Below are 23,071 nucleotides of genomic sequence, written 5' to 3' on the forward strand. Positions count from 1 at the left end.
ATTTTTTACTGACTTTGTCCCACTTAATCATCAAAATAACATTTCGGCCCGGAAACCGATGAGATGTTCATATCAGTAAGTTTAATATTCAACCATATTTTGTATAACAAGCTAGGTGAAGGAATTCTCCTTATAACATTTACATTTCTCAGCTCACACTCCATCGAGATGGTTGGTTCCTATCCGCCCGTGGCTTTAGGACAGGAATGTGTGCGAGTGCACAAATGGGAGGAGATAAGAAATAAGGTGCAAGTTGCCAAGATAATGTTGTTATAATGCTGCTTGTGAGAAGAATTACTTTACTGAAAATTAATGCAATGTAACAATAGAATTCTTTATTTTCCCTCAGATCATAATAGTTTTCAATTTTACTCATTAGTTCAGAGGGGTCAGCACACAATTCAGTTACAGAGGTTTGCCTGAGGCTCTATGGTTTGCCCCCCTAACTAAAATGTCTCTAGGATGATACAAAGGTCCCTTTTTTTCATTCATTGCAATAATCTTTATATAGCCTATAAATAAAATGAAATACAATTAAGACTGCTCCAGTTACTATACACAGCCTCGGGGCTATGCGTAACACTAAGTGTATGACATATGCTCCAAAGTGATCATTTCAGTATCTTCAGAATGCTTATCAGTCTAGAGAAACATCACATTGTTCTTGATGCATGACATTGTGTGTGAATATAGGAACTGTAGAGTTTTATAGAAAAATACAGTAAACAGTTGACCATGAATAGAATTTACTATTAAACTGAAATATGTTAGAGGTTAATAAAAGTAGCCTCGAACTTACTTGGCTTGTACATATTTTAACAAAACACCACAGGGTGTTTGTATTCTGTTAGACTCAATGTGGGTGTTGTTTGCAGCCTTCACAAAGTAACTAGTAAATAAAGCTGTAATATAAATATAGTCTAGTAAAAGTAACAAAATTAACATATTCTAGTGCATACATGCAAAATGGAAATATTCATCTCTGCATACATGTAGAATGGGTACATGGTAAAATGTTGTGTCATAAAGATTCAAGCACAAGTTTCAGTAAAATCGTGAGCTGTCAGTCAACCAGTAACAGGAATTTCTTTGGGGGCTTTCTTTCTACACAGCCATTGCCTGCCACTGATCGCACAATGATTTGTTTTCATTGGTACAAAGGTCCGTTTTCTGTTTCACTTTAGTAGTGCAGAGATTCCTAAGAAAACTATGCACATATGATGATGTGTCTGTAATGTGTATGTGGGAGTGTTTTCATACTACAGTACATAGAGTTTTGTCAGATCCTCAGCTCATTTTTCATCTCAGTGGAGATTGTAGACTCTAGTAACAACTGTAGTAAATGATACTGTACATACAGCCTGTTTTATGATATTAGTCTGGTAGATTTGATTAATTAAAACACTGTTAAAACTTTGATAATACATTTCAGACTGAAAGGCATACAAATAAATAACTTTGAAAACAGAGTTGATAGTGATGTGACCAAAAACTTGAGATTTACTATAGGGAACAGGTATTTGTAATTGATATTTGTTTAATCTAATCCCTATGTAAACTTTGAAATAAGTGTTGAGCATAAAATCAACATACAGTTTACTGTACTTACTGCACATGCTGCTTTCGTGCATTTTCACAAGGTTAAGTCATATTCCCTGCTCTTCAGCAGAGTCTTGTAGCGCTTGAAAAACCTGAGTGACAGGCAGAGAAACACCTCAGGAAACTCTGTGCTACTCCACCTAGCCTTACAATTTAGAAAGACATGCAAGTGTTAGGAATGACTCATCCTGAAGAATTGGTTATAAGAACGCTTAAGGTATTTATCCATGAAAATAAAAGACACTTTTAAAAGGTGAATAAAAAAGAGAAACAATCACATAGAGGGACAGTGGGAGCTAGAGATAGAGAATGAAATAAAGGCCAAAAAAGGTAAGAATGTTCTGAGAAACAGCCCATCCACTATTTAGATTCAAGGAAATTCACCATGGTGCTGATGGTGTGAGCTGGGTCTCTATGCTTGTGACAATACCACATACCATGACCAATAACACCAACAGCCTTCCTTTTTTATTAGGAACTAAAGAGAACTCAGATGGCTTCAGTTCCTTTTGGTTGGTGAACACAGTTTCCAAAAGTCATTTTTTTAACAGCTAAGACACTTTCTGGTGTGTGCATAAAAGTCACACGTTCCAAACCCTGTCATAATACCATAAAATAATAATAATTGTAAAATGTGCATTGGCTAAATTGGTTATTACGTTTGTGGTCTCCCATGTTTGAAAAAATGGTTAATGATTTGAAAATCCTGTAGTGTGCACCAATTCTACTCAATTAAGAAAGGAAGGAAGTCAGTTTTGTATCCGTTCTTGGAGAGAGATCAATGATACTGACAGCTAATCCAACAATAGATATTATTGCCTGTATCAAACACCTAACGAGAATATGTGAAGTGAGGTCATTTTAATGCTTATAGGTGTGTGTGTTTGTTTGAGTATGTCTGTATGTGTTCATAATGTTTCATGTGTGTTTTTAATAAATGAGAAGTTCTGCTGTTCTGCACCAGTGCAGACACACCAAGGCTACCAAAACATTCATTTGACCCACTTTTCACAACAGAGCAAAACATGACGTTCTGAGAGAATGAGGAAAGAGGACAACGTGAATATTATATTTTACATTCTGGAGAAAGACATACCCCACAGGCCTCTCTATGAATATTTAACACTGATGGCCTTTCCACATCTTGGCATGTTCGTCCATGTGTTTTTGGAATTATCATGAGTTTGCCTACAAACAGATATACATTACTGTGCCAATGGCGGTGCCTTGCTTTGTGAATAGGAATTTCATAGATGAACCTTGTGGGCTATAAAAATAATTTTGTGTGAAGCACTTGTTAGTGTTTGAGCTGGTAACATCAAAGTTTTGCCTCAAATGCAAGAAGATTACGCCTACAAAAAAATAAAAATCAGATTTCAGGTTTTTACATCCGTAAAAGGTGTCCTGTACTAACCTGTGAGACTGGGATACCATATGAATTAACCTTATTTTGCCTTAAATAGTCACAAGCCAAAAAGAAAGTTGTGTGTTGTTGCATATATTTATGTATTATGATTCTTTTCAAGATTAACACTCTCTTTATTTTAATAGATCAGTAAACACACTGGCACCATCTGCAGATCTTAACCAGAAGATGGCAGCACTACTATGACTACCATACTATCTGAGCAGTACACTCAGGACATTGGTTACTATATCAAATTATATTTGCCCAAAATGTAATGCTATTCTGCCTAATGCAACCCGGAGATCACTATCAAAAGTATGAGATGATATGTCATGGGATGAACTCAAAGGGGAGTGTTACTGGCCATCTGGTGGAGCAATCATCTAAGTGCTTTTCCATCTTAACAATGGGTGTTACATTGTCCCTGAATGGGAGAGAAAACACTGCCGCTCTTGCAGCTATGCAAAACATTTGTACACATTTACTTAGAGCTTGTCTAAGTCTATATTAAAGCACAAATAGGGCTAGAAATAGACCTGGATCTATTTAACTTTTACTTTTGCATCAGTACATAAAAGAAAAAAAAATCCTTAGATATTTTATCCACATTTTCACAAAACTATTAGAGTATAACTTTCAGGACTTTCCATTTTTTGTGTTTGCAGTGGAAAGTGGAGTGGCTCAACTGGAGTAAACCTAATCTAATTTGGTCCATGATAAAGCATGTACATGTCTTTTATTTGATTGTTGTTGTACCTGTGAAAAAAACAAGAGTGTTCTTCCTCCTTTTAAGAAATGTGCGAACTGCCATCTTGTGGCAGAAAATGACATTGGATTGTTGTCATAGTAAATTTACTGGTTCAACATATTTAATCCACTGAGACTAATAGTTCCACCATTTATAATCACACATGCACACAAACCATCCTCTTAAAATTAACTGGCAGGGACAATGGTGTCTGTCTCAGTGACTTGTGAAGTAACCACCACCATTTGGTATAACACGTACCTGACCAGAATAATAAACACAATTATGATAAACACAGTGAAAAAATCCCAGACAATGTGAAATTGCTTCTGACATGGAGGTGATAGATCTATGAATAGTTCTGTTTTTAGTTATATTTGTTGTTTAATTTTACTGTGAGTGTGATGCAAAATTACATTCAAGTGTTGTCAGTGTACAGCTCCTCTCTTGTCACCTTGGTGTCAAACTTTCCTGTCTCCTGTAGTGGGGGTGGATGTAATTCTGGTTTCTGACTGTCAGCATTTAGCATGTTACACATCGTGTCTTCTAGATCACTTTGTCAAAACACCTTCATTTAGGGGTTCCTGAATCTGATCTATCATTCATTTTTCGGTTTCAACATGTCACCTTTTAGTGAACAAACATGTCTGATCAGTCACACTTTGCTGTATATCAATATAGTGTTGAATCCACAACCCTCACACTCAAAATCACGTTAAATGCTACATAAGAAAGTCCACAGAAGATCTTATTGACTGTGCAGAAAATGTGGTTTAGAAATATTTAGAATTTTAAATTCCCATTTGCCGCTAGGGTTGTCATAATAACAATTTGCTCAGATAATACTGAAGGAGAGCTCCAACACAAATACAACACGATCCTGAGCTCCATGCTGATGCCCTGCCGTGTTCTATCCACTATGAACACTGTGCACGCTCAATAACCTTACACCTATGTGTGTCTTCCTCCTCTGCTCCTGAAACTTGGCACACGACAATCAAAACAAGCCATTCGTCTGGGACAAACAACTAAGAGCTGCTGCAAGCCCACCATGCCTCCCTTCCCCTTCTGTCCTACCCATCAGTATCACTTTCTGTGCTCCTCTCAACAAACATCCTATAGCAAGGCGGTCCGGCTGAGGGCATGTCCAGGTATTGTTACTTTTTTTTTTACACTTTCTGATGTACTTATGGTTTTTAGTTGTCAGTGTAAGCTTAGTTAGTTTTTTAGTTTATTTCTATCCAGGTCAGACATTTGTGGGCTGTTTACACAAGCAAGGTTAAGAAAGTAAAATCATGTTACAAATGAACAGTGTTATAGCTTCATTAAAAGCACCACTAAAATTGGTTTGTATAAGGTATTGAATATCATAAAACAAATAAGGACAAACATAAATGAAAATATGCACTGAAAATGCTATTTTGGGTTTTTGGTGCCAAAGGACTTGTGTAATGACAATCAGACTATAAGAGACATGCTTTGCAGATGGCATTTTAGCCAACATAATCCTATTTCACTGGTTTGTTTGTTTATTTGTTTTTATTCTGTTTTTTCCCCAGCCAGGTAGAAGGATGGTTTCAGTCACACAGACGAGCAGAAACTCTTTGCTGCTTTTTCTCCCATCTCTGCAGTCAATCTTCCCCCCTCTGCCACTCTCTTTCTTAACTGTTTTAATGTTTTCTCTCTGGCCCATTCTTGCATTAGCTGGCCTGGAATCGCCAAATGCTGCAGTCTCTTCTGTTGCTGACACAAACAAATCCATCTTAATCCTACCAGCTGCAACTCTAAAATTATCCACCACACAGTCCTCAGACCCTATACTCCACATATCCCCTGCAGATGTCATCAGAACCTCACACTTAGCTGCTGTAAAAACCCTTCAGCTAGGCAAGAAAGCCTCTGTGAGTCCTAATCCAGTCTCCTCTTTCCCTGTAGCTCACATTTCTCATCCAGAGCTAAAACAACTTTCATGGCTGTCTCACGCCTGCAAACATTTGATTGTGCCTGTCAAAGTGATGGCAACTGCTTTGCACAAAAAATGTCAGTCTTATCTATCCAAAATGTCTCTGTATCCTGTTTCTTGTGAAAAAGTTCTTCTTCAACCTACTAAATCAACTAAACTAAAACCTACATTCTCATCTTCCTCAGCATTATATCTCACTAACTCAACTTTACGTTCCAAAGCACTGCTATCTTCTCTTTGTCAAAGCACTATAAATGTGCTGCTCTCACCTGATTCAAAATTATCATTTACTTCTAAAGCTCTTGCCAAACCATGGCCCATCTTACCATCTCTAACAGAAGAAACAAAATTTCAACAGGCCAGACAACCTCCATCTGGATTTCTCCCTCACACCACAGGGCCACTGTTTGAGCACCAGCCATTCATTGTCACTTGGAACATCCCTGATCAGGTGTGTAAAAGGTACAACATCTCACTGGACACCTCGCCTTTTAAAGGAGTGGCCACACCTGCTAAGGTAAAGAAACAAATATTAGAATGTTCTGGTTTTCATTCAAACAGCAAAACATATGCTGTAGTTAAATAGTAAAATGTCAACCTCCAAAGATGGTTCATTGTATTTCTGCTGCAGGTCCCGGGCCAATTCCTGTCTCTGTTCTATACAGACAGACTGGGTCTTTACCCACATGTAGACTTTACAAGTAGAAGGCAATTCTATGGTGGCATCCCTCAGAGAAGTAACCTAAAAGTTAGTATGAACAAGGCCAGAGCAGATATAAACTACTACATCCCATCCAAGTACGTGGAGTGGAAAGTTTCAACGCTACTTATGTGACATTTAATGCTGATCTGAACCCCCACTTCTCCTCATTCCCCGCAGCACGAGCCGAGGCTTGGCTGTGATAGACTGGGAGGGTTGGCGCCCCCTATGGGACAGAAACTGGGGCTCTAAGAAAATCTATCAGACTTTATCTGTGGCCCATGTCATGCAAGCAAATCGCTCCCTCACAGTGCAGCAGGCCACAGAAAAGGCCAAACAACAGTTCCAGGTCAGAGTTATATGAGAGGATTGCAGAAAAATAATAATGCCGTTTTGGGCAGCTAACAGACATTGATAGATAACTGTTGTTTTTCTAGGTTGCAGCCAGAGGTTTCATGTCAGGGGTGCTAGGAGTAGGCAGAAGGATGAGACCCAGTTATCTCTGGGGCTTCTACCTGTTTCCTAACTGCTATAACTATGGCTGGATGGATCCACACTACACAGGCCAGTGTTCTAAGGCAGTGAAGAGGCAGAACGATGAGCTGCTGTGGCTGTGGGAGTCCAGCACTGCCCTCTACCCTTCTGTCTACCTGCAGGTTGGTTACCAATAATGGAACCTCTCATCTAATTCCTAGACTTATATCTTAGATGTCTTTATTACCTCACATCCTTTTAGACCTCTCTGGCAGACAATCCAAGATCCGCACTGATGGTGAGAAACCGTGTCCAGGAAGCATTGAGAGTATCTGCCCTGCCCAGACGAATTGCCACTGCATCTGTGTTTGTTTACACTCGACCCGTTTTTGTTGATCAGAACAGACACTTTCTCAGCCAGGTAGTTAATTCAATGCTGATTTGTTTAATATGTGCATCTCATTCACAGATATATTAGTAATGGTATACCGCATAAGTTTTGATCCGATGATGCATAGGCACATCGATAATCCAAACTGATCGCATCTTTTGGAACAGCTCATCACTTGACTAGATTAGCTACATCTTAGGTTACTTCTTCATCTCAACACTGGAGTGTCTTCGGCCTCCAGGAGTTTGGTTTCTTTGGTGTAATGACACCCAGATCGAGTGGTAACCCTCACCTACGCTTCTAATCCTCATCCTCTTTTCTCACCTCATGCCATGTGTGTATTTATACCTCCAACTGCAAACATGACCATCTGTCTCAAGCACAGAGGCATCAGTGAACATGTTTAACCACTATGTGTTCAGGGGGATCTGGTCAGCACCATTGGGGAGAGTGCAGCAGTGGGAGCATCCGGTGCTGTGCTGTGGGGGGCCAGCAGTGACTATGCTGATCAGGTAACATCACACCACAGACCTCTGTTGGACTGTTGAAAGACATGGTAGTGTAGTGATGACAGGAAGTCAAACAGACAATGTGAGTTCAATTAGATAGTCCAATACTGGAGGCTGCTCATCTCTGCGTCTGACTGACAATACCTGCTGATGGATTGCAGTGGGTGGGGCTGCAATGAGATGGCAGGAAAGCTAGGATTAGCTTGATGATAGTGACTTTCAGTAGACGTTTAAAAGCTACTGGAACAGATGGATATTCTTGCAGCTTCGGTGCCTTTATTATAAAGTTATTATATAGTACATAGTATATAGTAGCTATATTCTTTAAAAGAAATACTTAACCATTTTGGGTAATATTTTGCTTTCTTGCTGAGATTCAGATAAAAAACTGTTACCATTCTTATATCTGCTTTGCAGCCTTATAGCTTAGCAAAAAAAACTTATTTTATCAGCGGTTAAGAAATTGGCCAACCAGCACCTCTAATGTTCAGCAATCAATATTTTGTTTCTTGTTTGTTTATTTCATACGAAAAAATTTTTTCAAAGGCAACATATTGTGTTATTAGAGGATTATGTGTTTGACTGTGTCTTGGCTTTCTGAACACCCTCTGTGTGTGTGATTTTTTTACATTATGCATGGATTAAAAACAATATAATAATGTCGTCATCTTTGAACTTAATTAAACAGACATGATGGTAGGTGGACTTCTCCATCTGGACAGAACCAGGGTGTTTCCCATTTTTCCAATCTTAGTGCTAAGATAAAAAAGCAATCTTCTCATCTCTATATAGAGATTGAGGCTGTGCTGCTTAGCTTCAGCTAGATATTACCAAATACAGAGCATATAATGTCTTTATTTTTGAATACTTCTCCATTTTCTTTCTTTTGCTCCTCAGGCCTCTTGTAAAGACCTTTCTTCCAACCTCTCAGCCACTATCAATCCATACATCACCAATGTCACTGCAGCAGCTCAGCTCTGTAGCAACTTCCTGTGCCAGGGGAATGGTCGCTGTGTCCACAAAAACTACAATTCTAGTCACTACCTCCATTTAAATCCTGAGAATTTCCGAATAATACATGTTCAGAGCCACTACCTTGTTCTAGGAAGACCAACATTTGCAGACCTGAAAACACTGAGTAGGAGGTTTACGTGCCAGTGCTACAAAGGACTGAACTGCACCCCGAGCACAAACAGAGAGCTAGCCAAGGCGCTGAATTTTAGTGTGAAGCAAGGGATGTACAAAAACGCTCTGAATAAAAATGTGTTGGATGACATGCAGCAGACAAGTCTAACTGAGGATAATTCCAAAAAAAACTTGAAATCAAACTTGTAATCTACGCTCTACATTTTCTCAGAGTTTTCCGATTCACGGTTATTTTTTTTCAGGAACCATACCACTTGAAACAAAACACAGTCAAGTCACAGTGTAGGGCTGGACACTGGCATCCAGATAATCAAAGAGCATTTTGCATATTCAGCCCACAGTTGATTTGCATTGCCAATGATTAAAATGACGGCAGACTTTTAGTTGCAGCACAGACAGATTGCACTGCTGCTAAATATGGTGCTGTTACCCTGTTGAGGGGCTTTTTAAAAATCTTATCTACTGTAGAAGAAAATAACGACCCAAGAAGCATCACCTCATGTACAAAGCCCTCATACTGTGACCTTTATGTTAGTAATCTTGCCAAAGAACAGGGCTGCTTAAAGTTAGGTATCTTCTAATGTCATAGCAAAGACTGTGCTATATCCAATAAATATCACTTGTTAGTGACAAAGCTGTTTCCAGTGAACATTTGTATATGATTTGACTGTATATGTAAGTAAAAGAAAACAAACAAGGCACCTCAGTGCTGTTTGTTCTGTTTAACTCGGTACATTATTTTAAAAAGCTGCAATGCTGTTGTAAGTAAAGATGTGAATAACTGCTTACTGCCACAAAAAAACAAAAAAACCCCATAGGTTTCTCTCTTATTGTCATGTGTTCCATAACCCATGACAGTCTGACAATGATCCAGTCTAGAACGATGAAAGCACTTATCAGGGGGAAGGTGCAATAATAATATTTTTTATATTTTGTCTATATAGTGTTTTGGGCACATTTTGTGCATTTGGTAATGTCTTTTTTTCTGGTGCAAAGTTGACCCTATAGCCTTGAGGGAAAATAAATTATATATAATATCTAATATCATCTCTTAAAGATACTGAATTAAAATAGGAAATACATTTTTTTACCTTAAGTTCACACAACCGTAAAGTGTGATCTGCCGTCAACTCCGAAGAAGAAGAAGAAAAAAAAAAAAAAAGAAGAAGAAGAAGAAGAAGAACCACCACCATGACTCAGCACAGCATAATACTGGAACATGGAAAGTTTGTGGAAAATGTCCATGTCAAAATATAGGCCATGTAATGCTACACTGCTCAAAATAAGGTGATTGAAAGAAGTGAGAACGAAGAGAATGAAGGTAAATTACAATGTTGCTATGCTATTTTACAATGACGTTGTGGAGACAGGTGTGACATAAAAGAACACGAGATAAAGAATATATATGTTTTCAGTCAACGTCAAGTTCCAGTCCGCAGAAAAAAGCAGCAGGAAGCCGTTGCCACCTTGTCACACCCGCTAACATAAGCTAGCTTTAGCTAGCAAGCGTTACGCTAAACCTAGGCTCTATTAATTTAGATATAATAAAAGTGGGGAAGAAGACTCCTTCCTCTCATTTTTCAAAGGTGTCCTTACTGTCCTCGATGTCACGTCAAAACTTGTGAATCGGGCCTCCGATATTTGGATCAATTGGCTTTTGAAGTATGAAGTGTAAAAGATTCTAGATGTTTCTTCGCCGTTTTGTCACAGGATGTGATGAGTAATTATGATTTACTGTAACACTTTAATATTTCTACCACCTCATCAACCAAAAATAAAGATGCAACATTAAATATTTTAGTTATTTGTAACTTTTGACTGAAAGACGAATTTTGTAAATGATTCAAATTAGATAAAGACAAAGTTACATGCTATAAAATCCCCATTTCGTCAAACCTGACGTATCTTTCTTTCACTCTAAGGATTTTGTTTCTTCTACTTCTACCAGTTAATGCTCCTGAGCTACCAGGAAAAAGCAGGGGTTCAACATCTTCAGACCTTTTCACAGAAGCAGCCAGTGAACTAACAGTTGAACCTGCAATTAGTGGACAACCACCAGCTGAGCCACTGGTATGTTAAAATAATAACTTTAAAAAGCATTGATCAGTACTGTTGTTATTATTTTTGTAGTGTATTTATTAGCCTTAACTGAGACTATGTTCAGAAATCTAAATCATGACTCGCTCATAATGACTTGTTTATGACTTGATACATAAAATTCAGGCGCTGTAATATAAGTTGACTAAGGACTTGAGATGGGACTTAATGACTTTGTCGCACCTTTGTGTTGAATATTGGAGCTATACTAGTTACTAATGTGGTTGACACTACATTACAAAACAAAATGTTCAGGTGATGAAATAGTGGTGTAGACAAACATATTACTTCCTGTATGAAACCATGTTTTCGGGTTTGCACATAGCAATTGTACTACTGCTTTAGAGTGCTCATTTTCCTTATGGAGGAGTTAGTGTAGCTTGTGGTATTCCCACTGTGGGGTCATTTGTCTACTCACTCAGGGTCTTCTAGGTAGTGATTGTGTGAGACGTGTGTCCATATGTGTGTGTTTGTTTGCGCTGCAAGGATCCCTGTGGTATTAGGAGAGTAGTGTTGGTTTTGCACACAAAATGGATTTCTCGCTGATTAATGTTCAGTTTTTATATACTTGTATCAGTTACTGTTCACTATGGCAACATGCACTGAATGTACATCATGCAAACACAAAACATACTTTACACTTCTTTAGAGCCATGATGCATATTTAAGTACATGGTAACTACATGACCTTTGTACAAAAACAAAAATTCCACTAAAATCTAGGATTGCGGTGTCAAGTTAACAGCTGTAATGTAGGCTTATGTTAAATGTTTTAATTCTTCTTATCTTGTCTCATTTGGGTTTTTTATCACAATGTCTCAACAAAGGAAGCAGTCACATAAGATAAGATAAATAGCTTCTGTGTGTTCTAGGAAGTAATTTGTGTGTGTTCTGCTGTAGTTACTGTAGTAACTTGAATGCATAAAACTGGTGTTAACTAATTTGTTCTGCATTTGGACTTTGCTTTATAGAGGCACACTTGCATGCCTGAGATAAGATATGAAGTAACACAAATGTGCAAATAACGCTGCATACACTTTACAAAACCATGTCAGTTATAAAAATAAGAGAAAATAGGTTGCAGACCTCTCTTTTGTTGGTACCCTCTGATACTGAGTGTTTTAACAGAGCTGAAACAACCAGGGCATCAAATTAAAAGAGGAAAAACTGGTGCATTGTTTTATTCATTGCACAATCCTGCTTTTGTGCTCTACTTTGTTTTTCTGGCGTGCTCAAACAGATGGTCACCTTAACCCTCCTTATCTGTCTGACAAGAGCCAGGAATATTTGTTACACACAGCATGGAACATAGTTGTTTCAAACTCTATGAATGATACATTAAAGTATTAAAAAAGGAGTGCACGTGTCAAAGGAAAAGATTTAATTAAAATTTTTTAAATTGTACATGCTATTGCAAGTGATTTTATTTTTTACATCAATTTGCAATTCCAACTGTACACACCGTTATTAAAGAAGGCTGGTTTTTAATTTGCAAGTAACAAAACACAAAAGTAAAGAATGAATTAAAGTACAGTTATAAGGCCATGGAAAATCTTAAAGATGTGAAATGTTCACTCATGCTATAGCTGTGGTTCAGAGATTGCAAATATTAATTAGCCTTAATACATGTAGCTGCCAAGTAGAACCACAAATGTATTTTGCAATGTTTGAAATGGTTTCAACATGTTAAGATATACTTCATACCAGTTGCCTTTCTAAATGCACATAGACACAATTCAGCTTGATTTCTTGATAGAAATCCTTAAAAACTAGGACAATGGTAAGCAACTCTCGAGTGTCACTGTTAAGTCTGGTTTTTAAATTAACACACCTGATCCAGGTAATCAGCAGTGGGTGGGAGAACAAGCAGGGCAGTGGTACTTGAGGTCCAGCCCCTCTTACCCCTGAACTAAGAGAAACTATTTCTATATTTCTAAGAGAGTCATTCTATTTCAATTTTTTGCAACATACAAAGGCATAAAACATTACTTTTGTACTTGTACTAATCTGATACAATAGAGAATAGACACAAATCAGAACAGAATTCAAATTCATTAAGGCTTTGCCACATGTAAATCACAACCTTAAGTATTTATCTTTATTGTAACTCAATACAGTAAACAGAGTTTTATTCCAAGCACACTGTTTTCTAATTGTAAAGACATGAAACAATTGCTGTGGGTGTAAATCCAAAATTTCAAACAAACTCCAAATGCTTACAACAATGCGAGTTGTATAGAGTATATATGTTTAACACTCATCACCATTTGGTCAGTCATAGCGCAAGGCATGTAGACAGGATTGATCAGGAGGAATGAGACGATTGAGCCAACGGATTGGGAGTTTTTGAGAAACACAACAGCAACATGTTAAGTGGTCTTTGATGAATGGGAGACCTCAGTATTAAGGACATTATAACCATTCTCACTGTAAATGTTAGTATAAAGTTAGCACAGTTTACCTGAATTAAATGAACACTGTAAACTATATCCTATATCAGTGCATACTTAGATTATTATCATATCAAATCTGTGGCTTCCAAACAAAAAGAATCATCTGATAGTTAAACTCTTGAGTTGGAGATATGAAAAATCCCCAATAATTTAGCTGTGTAACTAGTCTAATCAGTAAATTATTTAGACTGAGAGTGTGTCATCGGTGATGAAACAGCTTTACTACAATGTCCATGTGAGACGTTGAGATGGGTTTGAAATATGCCTTCGATTATTTGGACAACAATGTGTGGATCCAAACCACAACTGCAGCACTTAGAGAAAATAGGAGAAAGCCCTGTGGACACTTGTTTCTTTTAGTCCTCAGAAAGGCGGACTAGCAAAGTTTGGTTCCCGAAAGGTTCACAGTTAAATCTCACTTGGCTCCTTTTGCTACATTTACTGGGTTTATCTCTAATAGGGGTCATATTAAGTTAATTAAAAATTATTACAAATTACAAAACGGAATATTTGTATTAAAGATAATGAAGTAAATTGGAAAGGTTGTTTTTACATTATTTTATGTCTTGAAAATACAGATTTTTAAAATTCAGGCAGGATCTTGTTGAATACAACTAAAAACACACACCTTTAGAAACAAAACCTTTTTTGTTTGTCATGCATATAAATTATGTGCTACAGTTAAAGCATGCTGAATAAGACAAAATTGATCCGACCCAAACTAGCTCTCCCACATGTAATGTCTAATATAGCAAGTCTACCGTTTGAAAATAAAATATATTTACACTTCAAAAGTCTTGAAGACTTGTAAAACTGGTTGTATGTGATATTGTCCATCACAGATAAAAATGGCAGTAGATTAACTGAATTTAAACTGGGCAGGTAAACAATCATGGTCCTGTGTCATTTTATCCTTAATAGACCCAGAGATTACAGGCATTGTAGAGCTGACTACTGAAAATGGATAAACTGCCTGCTTGTAACAAGTGTGTAGCCTCCAGAGTTTGTTACAGTACGTTGCAACTTGCTGAAAATATTAAATGCACAAAATGTATCAGTGCACAGCAATAGTTGAGGCTACCTTAAAAATATGCTATGACTTGCTGACAGATGATTATGAGCTATATAGGTCATAAAAAGTTAGAATCCTTAAATTTTAACCATGCTTTAAAATTGGTCCCACATTACACAGTTTCACCCCTCAGAACTCCTGAGTATGCACATATTAAAGGACAGTTAAATAGCAATTAAATTAAAGTTTCTTCGTATGGTTCTATAGTTTGTGGACTGCCTGTTTATGAATGTTATGAAACTTCCACCTATGTTCCCTATATTAAAGTATGTATCTGCTTCTAGCTGAAAAACTCAACCAGATGATGTAATCTGGTTGAGTTTTTCATTTCAGATGATTCATAGATGATGATTTCAGAGATTTTCCAAAGGCTAGAAGTCAGAGGGGATTTTTAGCAGTATTAATATACATGTACTCCACAATCTAGAACTATAGGAAGAAAATTGTCCTTTAATTATATATTCAGTCAGCATGGTAATAAATATTGTATGCCCTTATTTCTTTTTTTCCTAAATTAAATGATTTCTTCTTGTTAGTTTATCAGTCAAATATTGAAAGGGGAAAAATTAAAGTAGCTTTTTGTTTGAATCCAATTGTCCATTGAATTCTCCATTCTCCCCTCTGGGTTCTTTGACGTCTTTGGTGCACTTGATCCTCAGGAGAACATTAGACAGCACGTCCTGATACAGGCTGAGGCAGACCCATCCGGGCAGGTAGAGGAGCGTGATGAGTCCCATGAAGTTGTGCGGATAATGGGAATAGTCCCAGGAGCAGGCGTCAAACTGCCTGAGTACCAGACCCCAAGAGAACTCCCAGGTGTAGATGAAGCAGATGTAGATGGGGAGCCGCTTCCACGTGCCCCAGCCTCTGCTGAAGTGCAGGTGAAGGTAAAGCTTTTCCACCACGAAACTGCAGCTCCCATACATCAGGAAAGACCACAGAGACGTGTGACCGCTGAGGGTCCGGTCTGACTTCTCTACCAGGTTGAATATAGAAGTGAAAAGCACCTCATCCAGAAAGCCATGCATCCCAAAAAACAAGAATCGCACAAAACCCGGGAGAGCGTGAGAAGGACGCGGTTGTTGACCGGGTTTTTTGACCGGGTCGTTGAAGCATGAGGGGTGATACTGCAGCTTTGCCAGCGCTTTGTGAAACACCTGGGCGTAGTAGAGAGCCAGGACGTAATGCACCGCCAGCTGCGCCCCTGATACCACCCTCTCCTGCTCGGTCAAAGTATTTATGTTGCCAATGAGGATCTGCAGTCCGATGTAGACAGACGGATAGAAAACGAAATGAAACACCACAGGCCGACCTCGGAAACACATTTTCTGCGAGTAGATCTTCTCCAGCGCAAAGTGGGTCAATGAGTGCATGATGCAAAGATACGGAGAGGAAAAGCCCACCAGTGTAGGGTTTCGATGACTTAAAACCCCACGCAACGATGAGAGCAGGACATCCAGCGTAACGCCATGCATCCCGTAGAAGTAAAGCCGCATCCACCGCGGCAGGTCCCGCGGCGACTCCTCCGCGTCCTCGGTCTCTCCGGACGAATCTTCTTTTTGAGCCATTCGTGCTGTTTTTGTGCCACCGGCGGAGTCTCCTGAGGGGCTGAGAGGACCGTCTCTCCACCGACTGGCCATGATCAATCACTCTATCCGGGGAGATTCAGCTGACCTCTTCCTGCATATTGTTTTCTGTTGCTGCGGCCGCGTAGTGAAGCGAGCTGCGGCTGGAAGCATCTCCTGCAACTGATGCCTTCACGTACTACCTGGGAAAAACGGCTTTCTATACAGATTTCTTGTAAACAAACAAAAGCTCTGTTGAAAGGTAATACTAGCACACAGTATGTGTATTCTCGGGGTCTACAGAATTAATGTGTACTGTCTTTAAAATATTTGGAAAGTCGATTTTAAATTGTTCATTTCACTCATACGTTTCTTCACATCTTCTCCCTGTTATTACGAGGACCTGTCGTTGTCTGGTTGCATGTGAATTGCAAAGCTTGCAATATCCTGACTAATAGGTTGAACACATAACTGATACAACAGGTTCATTATATCTTAAATGTAATATCCACAGCTTGTTTGTGATAAAATAAAGTGTGTATAAAGACCATAATTATGTGATGGCTAATGTGATGGATTCAGCAATGATTATGATAAAGAGAGCAATAGTTCACGTAGCCTATGTCTGCTTGGTTTACCTAATAAGAAATTAATGTAGAAATCTAGTGCCAATAGAATTAATTGCATGCATTTCTTACTTTGGCTCACGTTTGCATAGCTGCATTTATTTCCCCCCACATTTCCAGTGGTCCCAGAAAGCAGCACAATTGAGAAACCAGTGGAGGCGGTGTGGCTGTATTGGCTGTGGTGGAGACAGGACAGGACGTTTTGGCTCTGACGAGGGCAATGACTGAACGACTACCTAACGCTTATTAATTAAGGTCCATTAATGCCAATTAGAGCTGATTGTTTCTGCTGGTATGATACTGCGGTGTTGGTCATCGCTAAACAAAAACAAAAAGGTAATGCACAGACGGGTTTAAAAGTACAGAATATTAACTGAATACGTTGGTTGTAATCACTCACGCTCAGAGGAATACTGCAAGCTTGCACAAATTGACTATAGCGCAGAACAACAAGCCATACGCTGCGTCCTCACAGAGGTCAATTATTATACGAATGAGATGCTTGTAATACACCTGCATGGCCACAAAGGGGCGCGGAAGTTGTAAGGCTCTTTGTCACCACAGGGAGCTGAGTGCATTCTCAACCCAGCCTGTGTATGACACAGTGGAGTTTGCTGTTTTGCTGTTTATTTGTTCAGCTCTGGCCACGTTGCTGTTCATGGATATTCTGTGAAGAGCAGGTCACTGTTTGTACTGAATGCATGCATTACAGACTGTTTCCTCTCCACTGTTGCCTAGGGCTTGCTCAAGGGGGATTTGTTGGGTTGCTTCTACATACTTGTGTAGTCTGGACTTTATTCTGTAAAGTGCCTTGAGATGACTTTGTTGTAAATTGGCGCTATATAAATAAAGTTGAATTGAATTGAATGCACTTGTGGTCTACCATTTTAAAAAATTTTAAGAGTGTGTTCCTTCGTGACTGTCTTTGTGGTTTTTAGTTTTGGTTCCTTAATTTGTGTGTGCTTTTGTATGTGTATGTGTGAGCAACACATGTTACTGTATACTGTACATCTCAGTCTTTCATTTAGCTGTTCTTCATCATGTCAATCTCTATTTAAAGTGCCATGCTGCAGATTGCAGTGACCATTCTTCATGTGTCCACAGTAGCTGTTCAACATCAATAATTGATTTCCCTATTTACTGTAAGTTATAACCCAGTTACTGTAAACAAGAGGGAATTATCATTAACATCTAAATGCCCCTGAATATTTCATGTCTTATGTGAATGTCAAGAAGCTGTAAATCAGAACATGATGGCATTATTAGACAGAGTTTACTGCTTACAGTGTTGTAATTCCTCCCTTAAGTGTTGTCCAGTAGCTAACTGATGCAGAAATACAGTTTAATGTAAGGATGTAGATAGTTCCTGACTTAAAAGCACTCCTTTGCTAATCAGAGTTTAGTCTCAGGCAGATTTTGCACAGCTGCATAAGATAGACACAAGAAGCTGCTAATGCAAATTGGCAAAATTGCAGTTTGGAGGATTATATCAAGGTTAAAGGCGACATATTATATAACACTCGACATTAGGATATGGAAAAGATAAATCAGACAAAAAATATTTTTTTGTAGATAATCTAAGATGTTTTCAAACATTCTGTGCAGTGAAGCTTCACTCTGCTCCTAGTCTCAGCAACAGAGATTGGCGAGGTCAGTGCTGCCTCACATATTAAAGTCCTTTGTATTATTCAATACTATAAATTATATTTTTGAGTTTCATTTTATTTAATAGAGGAAAAAGGGAGCCAAACAATGATTTATTGTACCATGAGGAGAAAAATATGTGATGTAATATTTTTAATCAATATAAATCATATTTTTTGCATAGATGTAAATGATCTTATATGATGCAAAATGATTTGGAAGCCCACAAGCCATTTCCCACCCCCATGTCTTATTAGTGTCTTTTATTGAGATGATTTGAAGATCTGATGTTGCACAGTGGATCATTTATAATGAAGGCTGCAAAATGTGGAATATTTGCCAAATAGAAGTCAAATAATAAAGTATTTCAGCAGTGAGCTGTGTTGCCACCTAAAATAAAGCCAGTGTCTTGCGTGTCAGCGCCACCATTTCATTCAGTTATTAGATTTTCTTTCATTTCCACTCCTTTTGTCCTTGGAATATGTTATTGTTAGTAAGTCTGAGTCTCCATATCTGTCACATAGTTATTGAGTTTTTGTTCCACAGACAGCTGATTTGTTCTCTTTGTTCTCCTGGGTATATTTTGTGCATTTAATGTTTTGTGATCATCCTTTCATCCCCAGCTAAGTGTTGGATATTATAGTGTAAGAAAGATGCAGAAGATGAAAGAACATTTTCTTTGAATCCCCCAAATCCTTTCGGGTTTGAACACTAGATGGCAGCAGTGTGACACAGTCCATTACTTGGGTGAGCCCTTTTGACTTTATGGCTTTATCCACAAAAACAAAAATGCATGTAGTGCATTGTAAAGCTTAGCTGGTATATATAAGCCTCAGTAGCAAATGAAGAAGACAGACTGTGAATGTGTAGCCTGAATAGTCATTACGGGTCATAGTGTTTATTCTGTGTCCTTAGACTGCATGCTGATTAACAGCAGAGGATTCCAGCTTATTCCACTACTGATGTCATTTCAAAATTAGTATTCGATCAAAAAGTCTTTGTAGGCTGCGCATTTCAATAGCAGATAAGAAAGGCTTGTAAAAATACAAACCAGCTGCATCGAATGGATCCATTGGATGCAAACATTTTCATATTGGGTACTACATGTTCTGTTAGGCTTATTACAGGTTGTGAATGGCTGTAAGATGAAACTGTGTGATGTTTGATTGATGTGACGCTTGATTGAGTCCCGCAGGAAATGCATGTGAATCTGCAGCCATGCACCTAAAATGTGAACCTCTAAAAATGTAATTTCAGAAACCATTTCCTCCAATTTGAGGTATTATTGAATGGACCACTGGCCCCATGCTCTCACATTGTCTCAGATGGTCAGGTTGGGTGGGGTAATGGGTTTGTGTGTATTCTGTGTGTGTGTGTTAGGGTGTGCCTAACCTCATGCTGTGCTCATGTCTCTTCTCATGGATGAGTTCATGGATCTTCCTCAGTTCTCAGTTTGAACATGTAGCTTGTTTTTTCTCATTTTATACAATTTTGATCTAGAGATATTTCCAATGCTAGTGTGTGCCTGTCGCTTAAGTGTGTGTGTGTGTGTGTGTGTGGATATCTTCTCCCTCCAGACTTGGTAGGAGGATGAAGAGAGGATAAAGATCTGTCTAACTGATAGGTTTGCACTGTTCCCCAGAGCAGTTCAGGCTCTTGTTTGCAGTTCATTCCTTATTAAGAATTCTGTGCAACCCTGAGACCCTCCAGAAGCTCACCTCATCACAGAGCAACACAACTCCCTGACTCATCGTGTAACATTTAAACTTACCGTTGTCTGCTCTACTTGTCTCTTTTCCAAATGTTCTCTTCTAAATGATTTGCTTATAGTCTTATTATACTTCTTTCATCTTATTTAGCTTTCATATTCATGTGAATCTACATATGGGTCACTCACACTCACCCATCTTCACTTACTGCTCAGTCTCCTCCACTCCTCCTCCAAGTCTGAGGGTTGTTATTAAAAATGTATTTACTTCACACAAGCTATTGTTGGCTTTTAACCATTTCCTCTTCTCCCTGTCCCAGTGGGTCTATTAATCTATGCCCCCACCTTTCTTCTTCACCCATCTTATTCTCCTCTCTCATTTCATCTCCTCCTCTATGCAGTAACCTTAGTGACCCTTCCTTTTAACCATGTCATCTTAAATAACCTCATCACCACCTCCTCCTCACTTTTAGGCCTTCCCAACATAATTTTCCCTTCATTCCTCCATTTGGTCACCTCTTCCCCGACTTACCATCCTGCAAATGGCTACTCCTATTATATCCTTTTTCATGGAGTGTTGTAAGCTCCTTGGTTGTATAATCCCCATTACCACTGTTCATACAGTTTAAGATCAGTTAACGGTTGACAATGGTGGTTTATGAAATTTCCCCATGATACATTTGTCATGTACAGGCCAAATTGTAAGAACTTTTTTGATCTGTTACAGTTCTTCTGAATTGCTAAAACACTACACTCCATTCTCATAACATGATTGTCAACTGCCAGAACTGATTTATAAAATTAATCACTCTTTCTGCAAAGCATTTAAGCATATTTACTTATTAGTCACAGTTATCAGAACTGATTGAATCTTTTTGGAAAACTGAGCTCTTTTTGGACATTTTCATTTAAAAAACACTGTGCATGGTAGTGCACTATAATGTAAAATAGCAATACACAGGCTACAAAGATTAAACACAATATTGTCATCATTTACAAACAACAGATAAAAACTGTATACACAAGTGTCTAGGCAGTGATTGGCTTTAACCCAAAATGAATACAGGGTAAAAGATATTTCAAATGCTTGTGGCATGTGAGAGTTGGTTTGTGACTGGACACATTTGAGGAGTAAGATGAGTTTGAAGAAAAGCAGCATATCAGATAAAGGTATAGGTCATGTTTTGGTCTCATTCTTGGTAAAGTTACACCTAAAAGTTACAGGGCAGTAAACATAAAGAGTAGAATGGCTCTGTGCATTACTTTACGAATACTCTAGAAAGGAGACCAAATCCAAATTTGTGAATTAAACTGGTCAAGATGCTGATGCAGAATAAATGACTTCAATTTCAATGTGGCAGTTGAATAGACACTCAGTGACCTTTTAAACCTCAAGTGAATGATGTTCTGTCAAAGACAAATGTGATATTAAAACAAGACTTTGTACACATTTCACATAACTCCTCCTCTCCTCTCCTCTCCATATTTAATCAGTTTAGAGCAAACTTGAATAACTGACTCCAGGTGCCCTCTGAGTACCTGTTGCCCGTCCACTGCCTCAGGCTTTTGCATGCGCATCTCTTCACCTCCCTCCTTTCCTTTCTCTCTCTGTCTAGACAGACTAGGCTGCAGCAGCTGTGGATGGTGGGATTTATTTTTGCTTGCTTGCAGTGGGAACTCTGTTGAGGAAAGGTATCTGTTTCACATTGGGACCAGCTCTGTGGCAATCTGCAGGGATGGATGGAAGGAATCACAGAGACAGAGACAGACACTACATAGATAATACTATGGGTCGATTATTGTGAGCCTATGTGGGGCCCGCCCATTTAGCTTACCATTCTTTGTACACCCCAGGGGCATGTGGTAGGTTGTAGCCATGGGATACAGAGACTCTATGAATGTGTGCCATGTTCTGATTGGTTTAGCCAGCCACCTGCTGTTGCATGTATTAGACTGAACTGATATGGATATGGATCATTGATGATGCTTCCTGTCTCTCATTCTCTCTGCCCTTGGTCTGTCTTTGGTGTGTCTGCGCGTTCTCCTCAGCTTGTTTCTCTGTCTCTCTCTGATGTACAGTACCACCCCCGCCACAGACAGCTAGAGAGAGGCAGAGACGGGCGAAGTGATAAGGAGACAGAGTTAAAAAGAGAGTGCTGCAGAACAACAGAGAGCAGGAGACTGAGAGTTATCAGTTGGATGGGTGATTGGTCAGTGCTGTGTGTGGAAAGCAGGTTGTTGACTTTTAACTAGGCGCCAGAAGGTGAAAAGCAGCAGGTGGCTTGTCTTTCAGTCATCAGTGCCATCTGACTTCTACCCTAAGACCTTTTCATTTTGGAGTCCGTACTTAGATTTTCAGGAGCAAGTTAGGTGAAATGGCAACTTCATAAGTTTGAATGTGTTTGTCTTTGTGACACAGTGGCAACCTGTCTCCCTGTCTCCACAGTGAATAATGGGCTGAACTTCAGTTCTCACAACTTTTATCATTTTAAATCATCAATCAAGAATAAAATACACAAATAAATAAATTGTCATGAATTTAGGAGAGTCACACCTATGTCCACTGATGTTTTTAAACATGGTGTTTTTACAAGGGGTTGGATATGGAAATTGGACACAGTGTTTAGCTCTATCATGCCAAAAATGCCAAACAGCCCTAAAATAAAGTTGCCAAATGAAGATGGATGTCAAGATGTGATTTTGCTATTGATGGAAATATTCAGTGTGGAAAAACAAAACCTTACTCCTAATGAGGTCCCATGGCAGCCTGCCTACACGGGTTAACAAGAGAAACTCTCGAATGAATTTTCTTGAATGTGTCATCCTGAAACTTAGATGTTTTCCTCTGTTTGTTCTGCTGAGAAAGATGTAAGGTGGGCTAGGAAGGGTTTATATCTATTTAGACATGTATGAATTAATATAGTTCTTATTTAATATAATGTTTACTTTTCTAGGTTTTGATTTAGTT

General features: G+C 38.7%; 2 protein-coding genes across 2 annotated transcripts; one reads left to right on the plus strand and one right to left on the minus strand.

Annotated features, from left to right (window-relative positions):
- Positions 1-42: 42 nt before the first annotated feature.
- On the plus strand, positions 43-9,631 carry LOC137106578 (hyaluronidase PH-20-like). Its single transcript, XM_067490067.1, has 8 exons — positions 43-4,906; positions 5,315-6,235; positions 6,350-6,516; positions 6,599-6,767; positions 6,856-7,074; positions 7,155-7,313; positions 7,706-7,795; positions 8,690-9,631. Exons 2-8 carry the CDS (start codon positions 5,327-5,329, stop codon positions 9,125-9,127), a joined length of 2,151 nt encoding a protein of 716 aa, XP_067346168.1. The 5' UTR covers positions 43-4,906; positions 5,315-5,326; the 3' UTR covers positions 9,128-9,631.
- A 2,770-nt stretch (positions 9,632-12,401) lies between these two features.
- Positions 12,402-16,297, minus strand: tmem229a (transmembrane protein 229A). The gene has a single exon (XM_067490957.1). The coding sequence runs from the start codon at positions 16,198-16,200 to the stop codon at positions 15,127-15,129; it is 1,074 nt and encodes a 357-aa protein (XP_067347058.1). The 5' UTR covers positions 16,201-16,297; the 3' UTR covers positions 12,402-15,126.
- Positions 16,298-23,071: the final 6,774 nt, after the last annotated feature.

This window comes from Channa argus, chromosome 21 (genome assembly GCF_033026475.1).
Source record: "Channa argus isolate prfri chromosome 21, Channa argus male v1.0, whole genome shotgun sequence".
In the NCBI taxonomy this organism is placed as follows: Eukaryota; Metazoa; Chordata; class Actinopteri; order Anabantiformes; family Channidae; genus Channa; species Channa argus.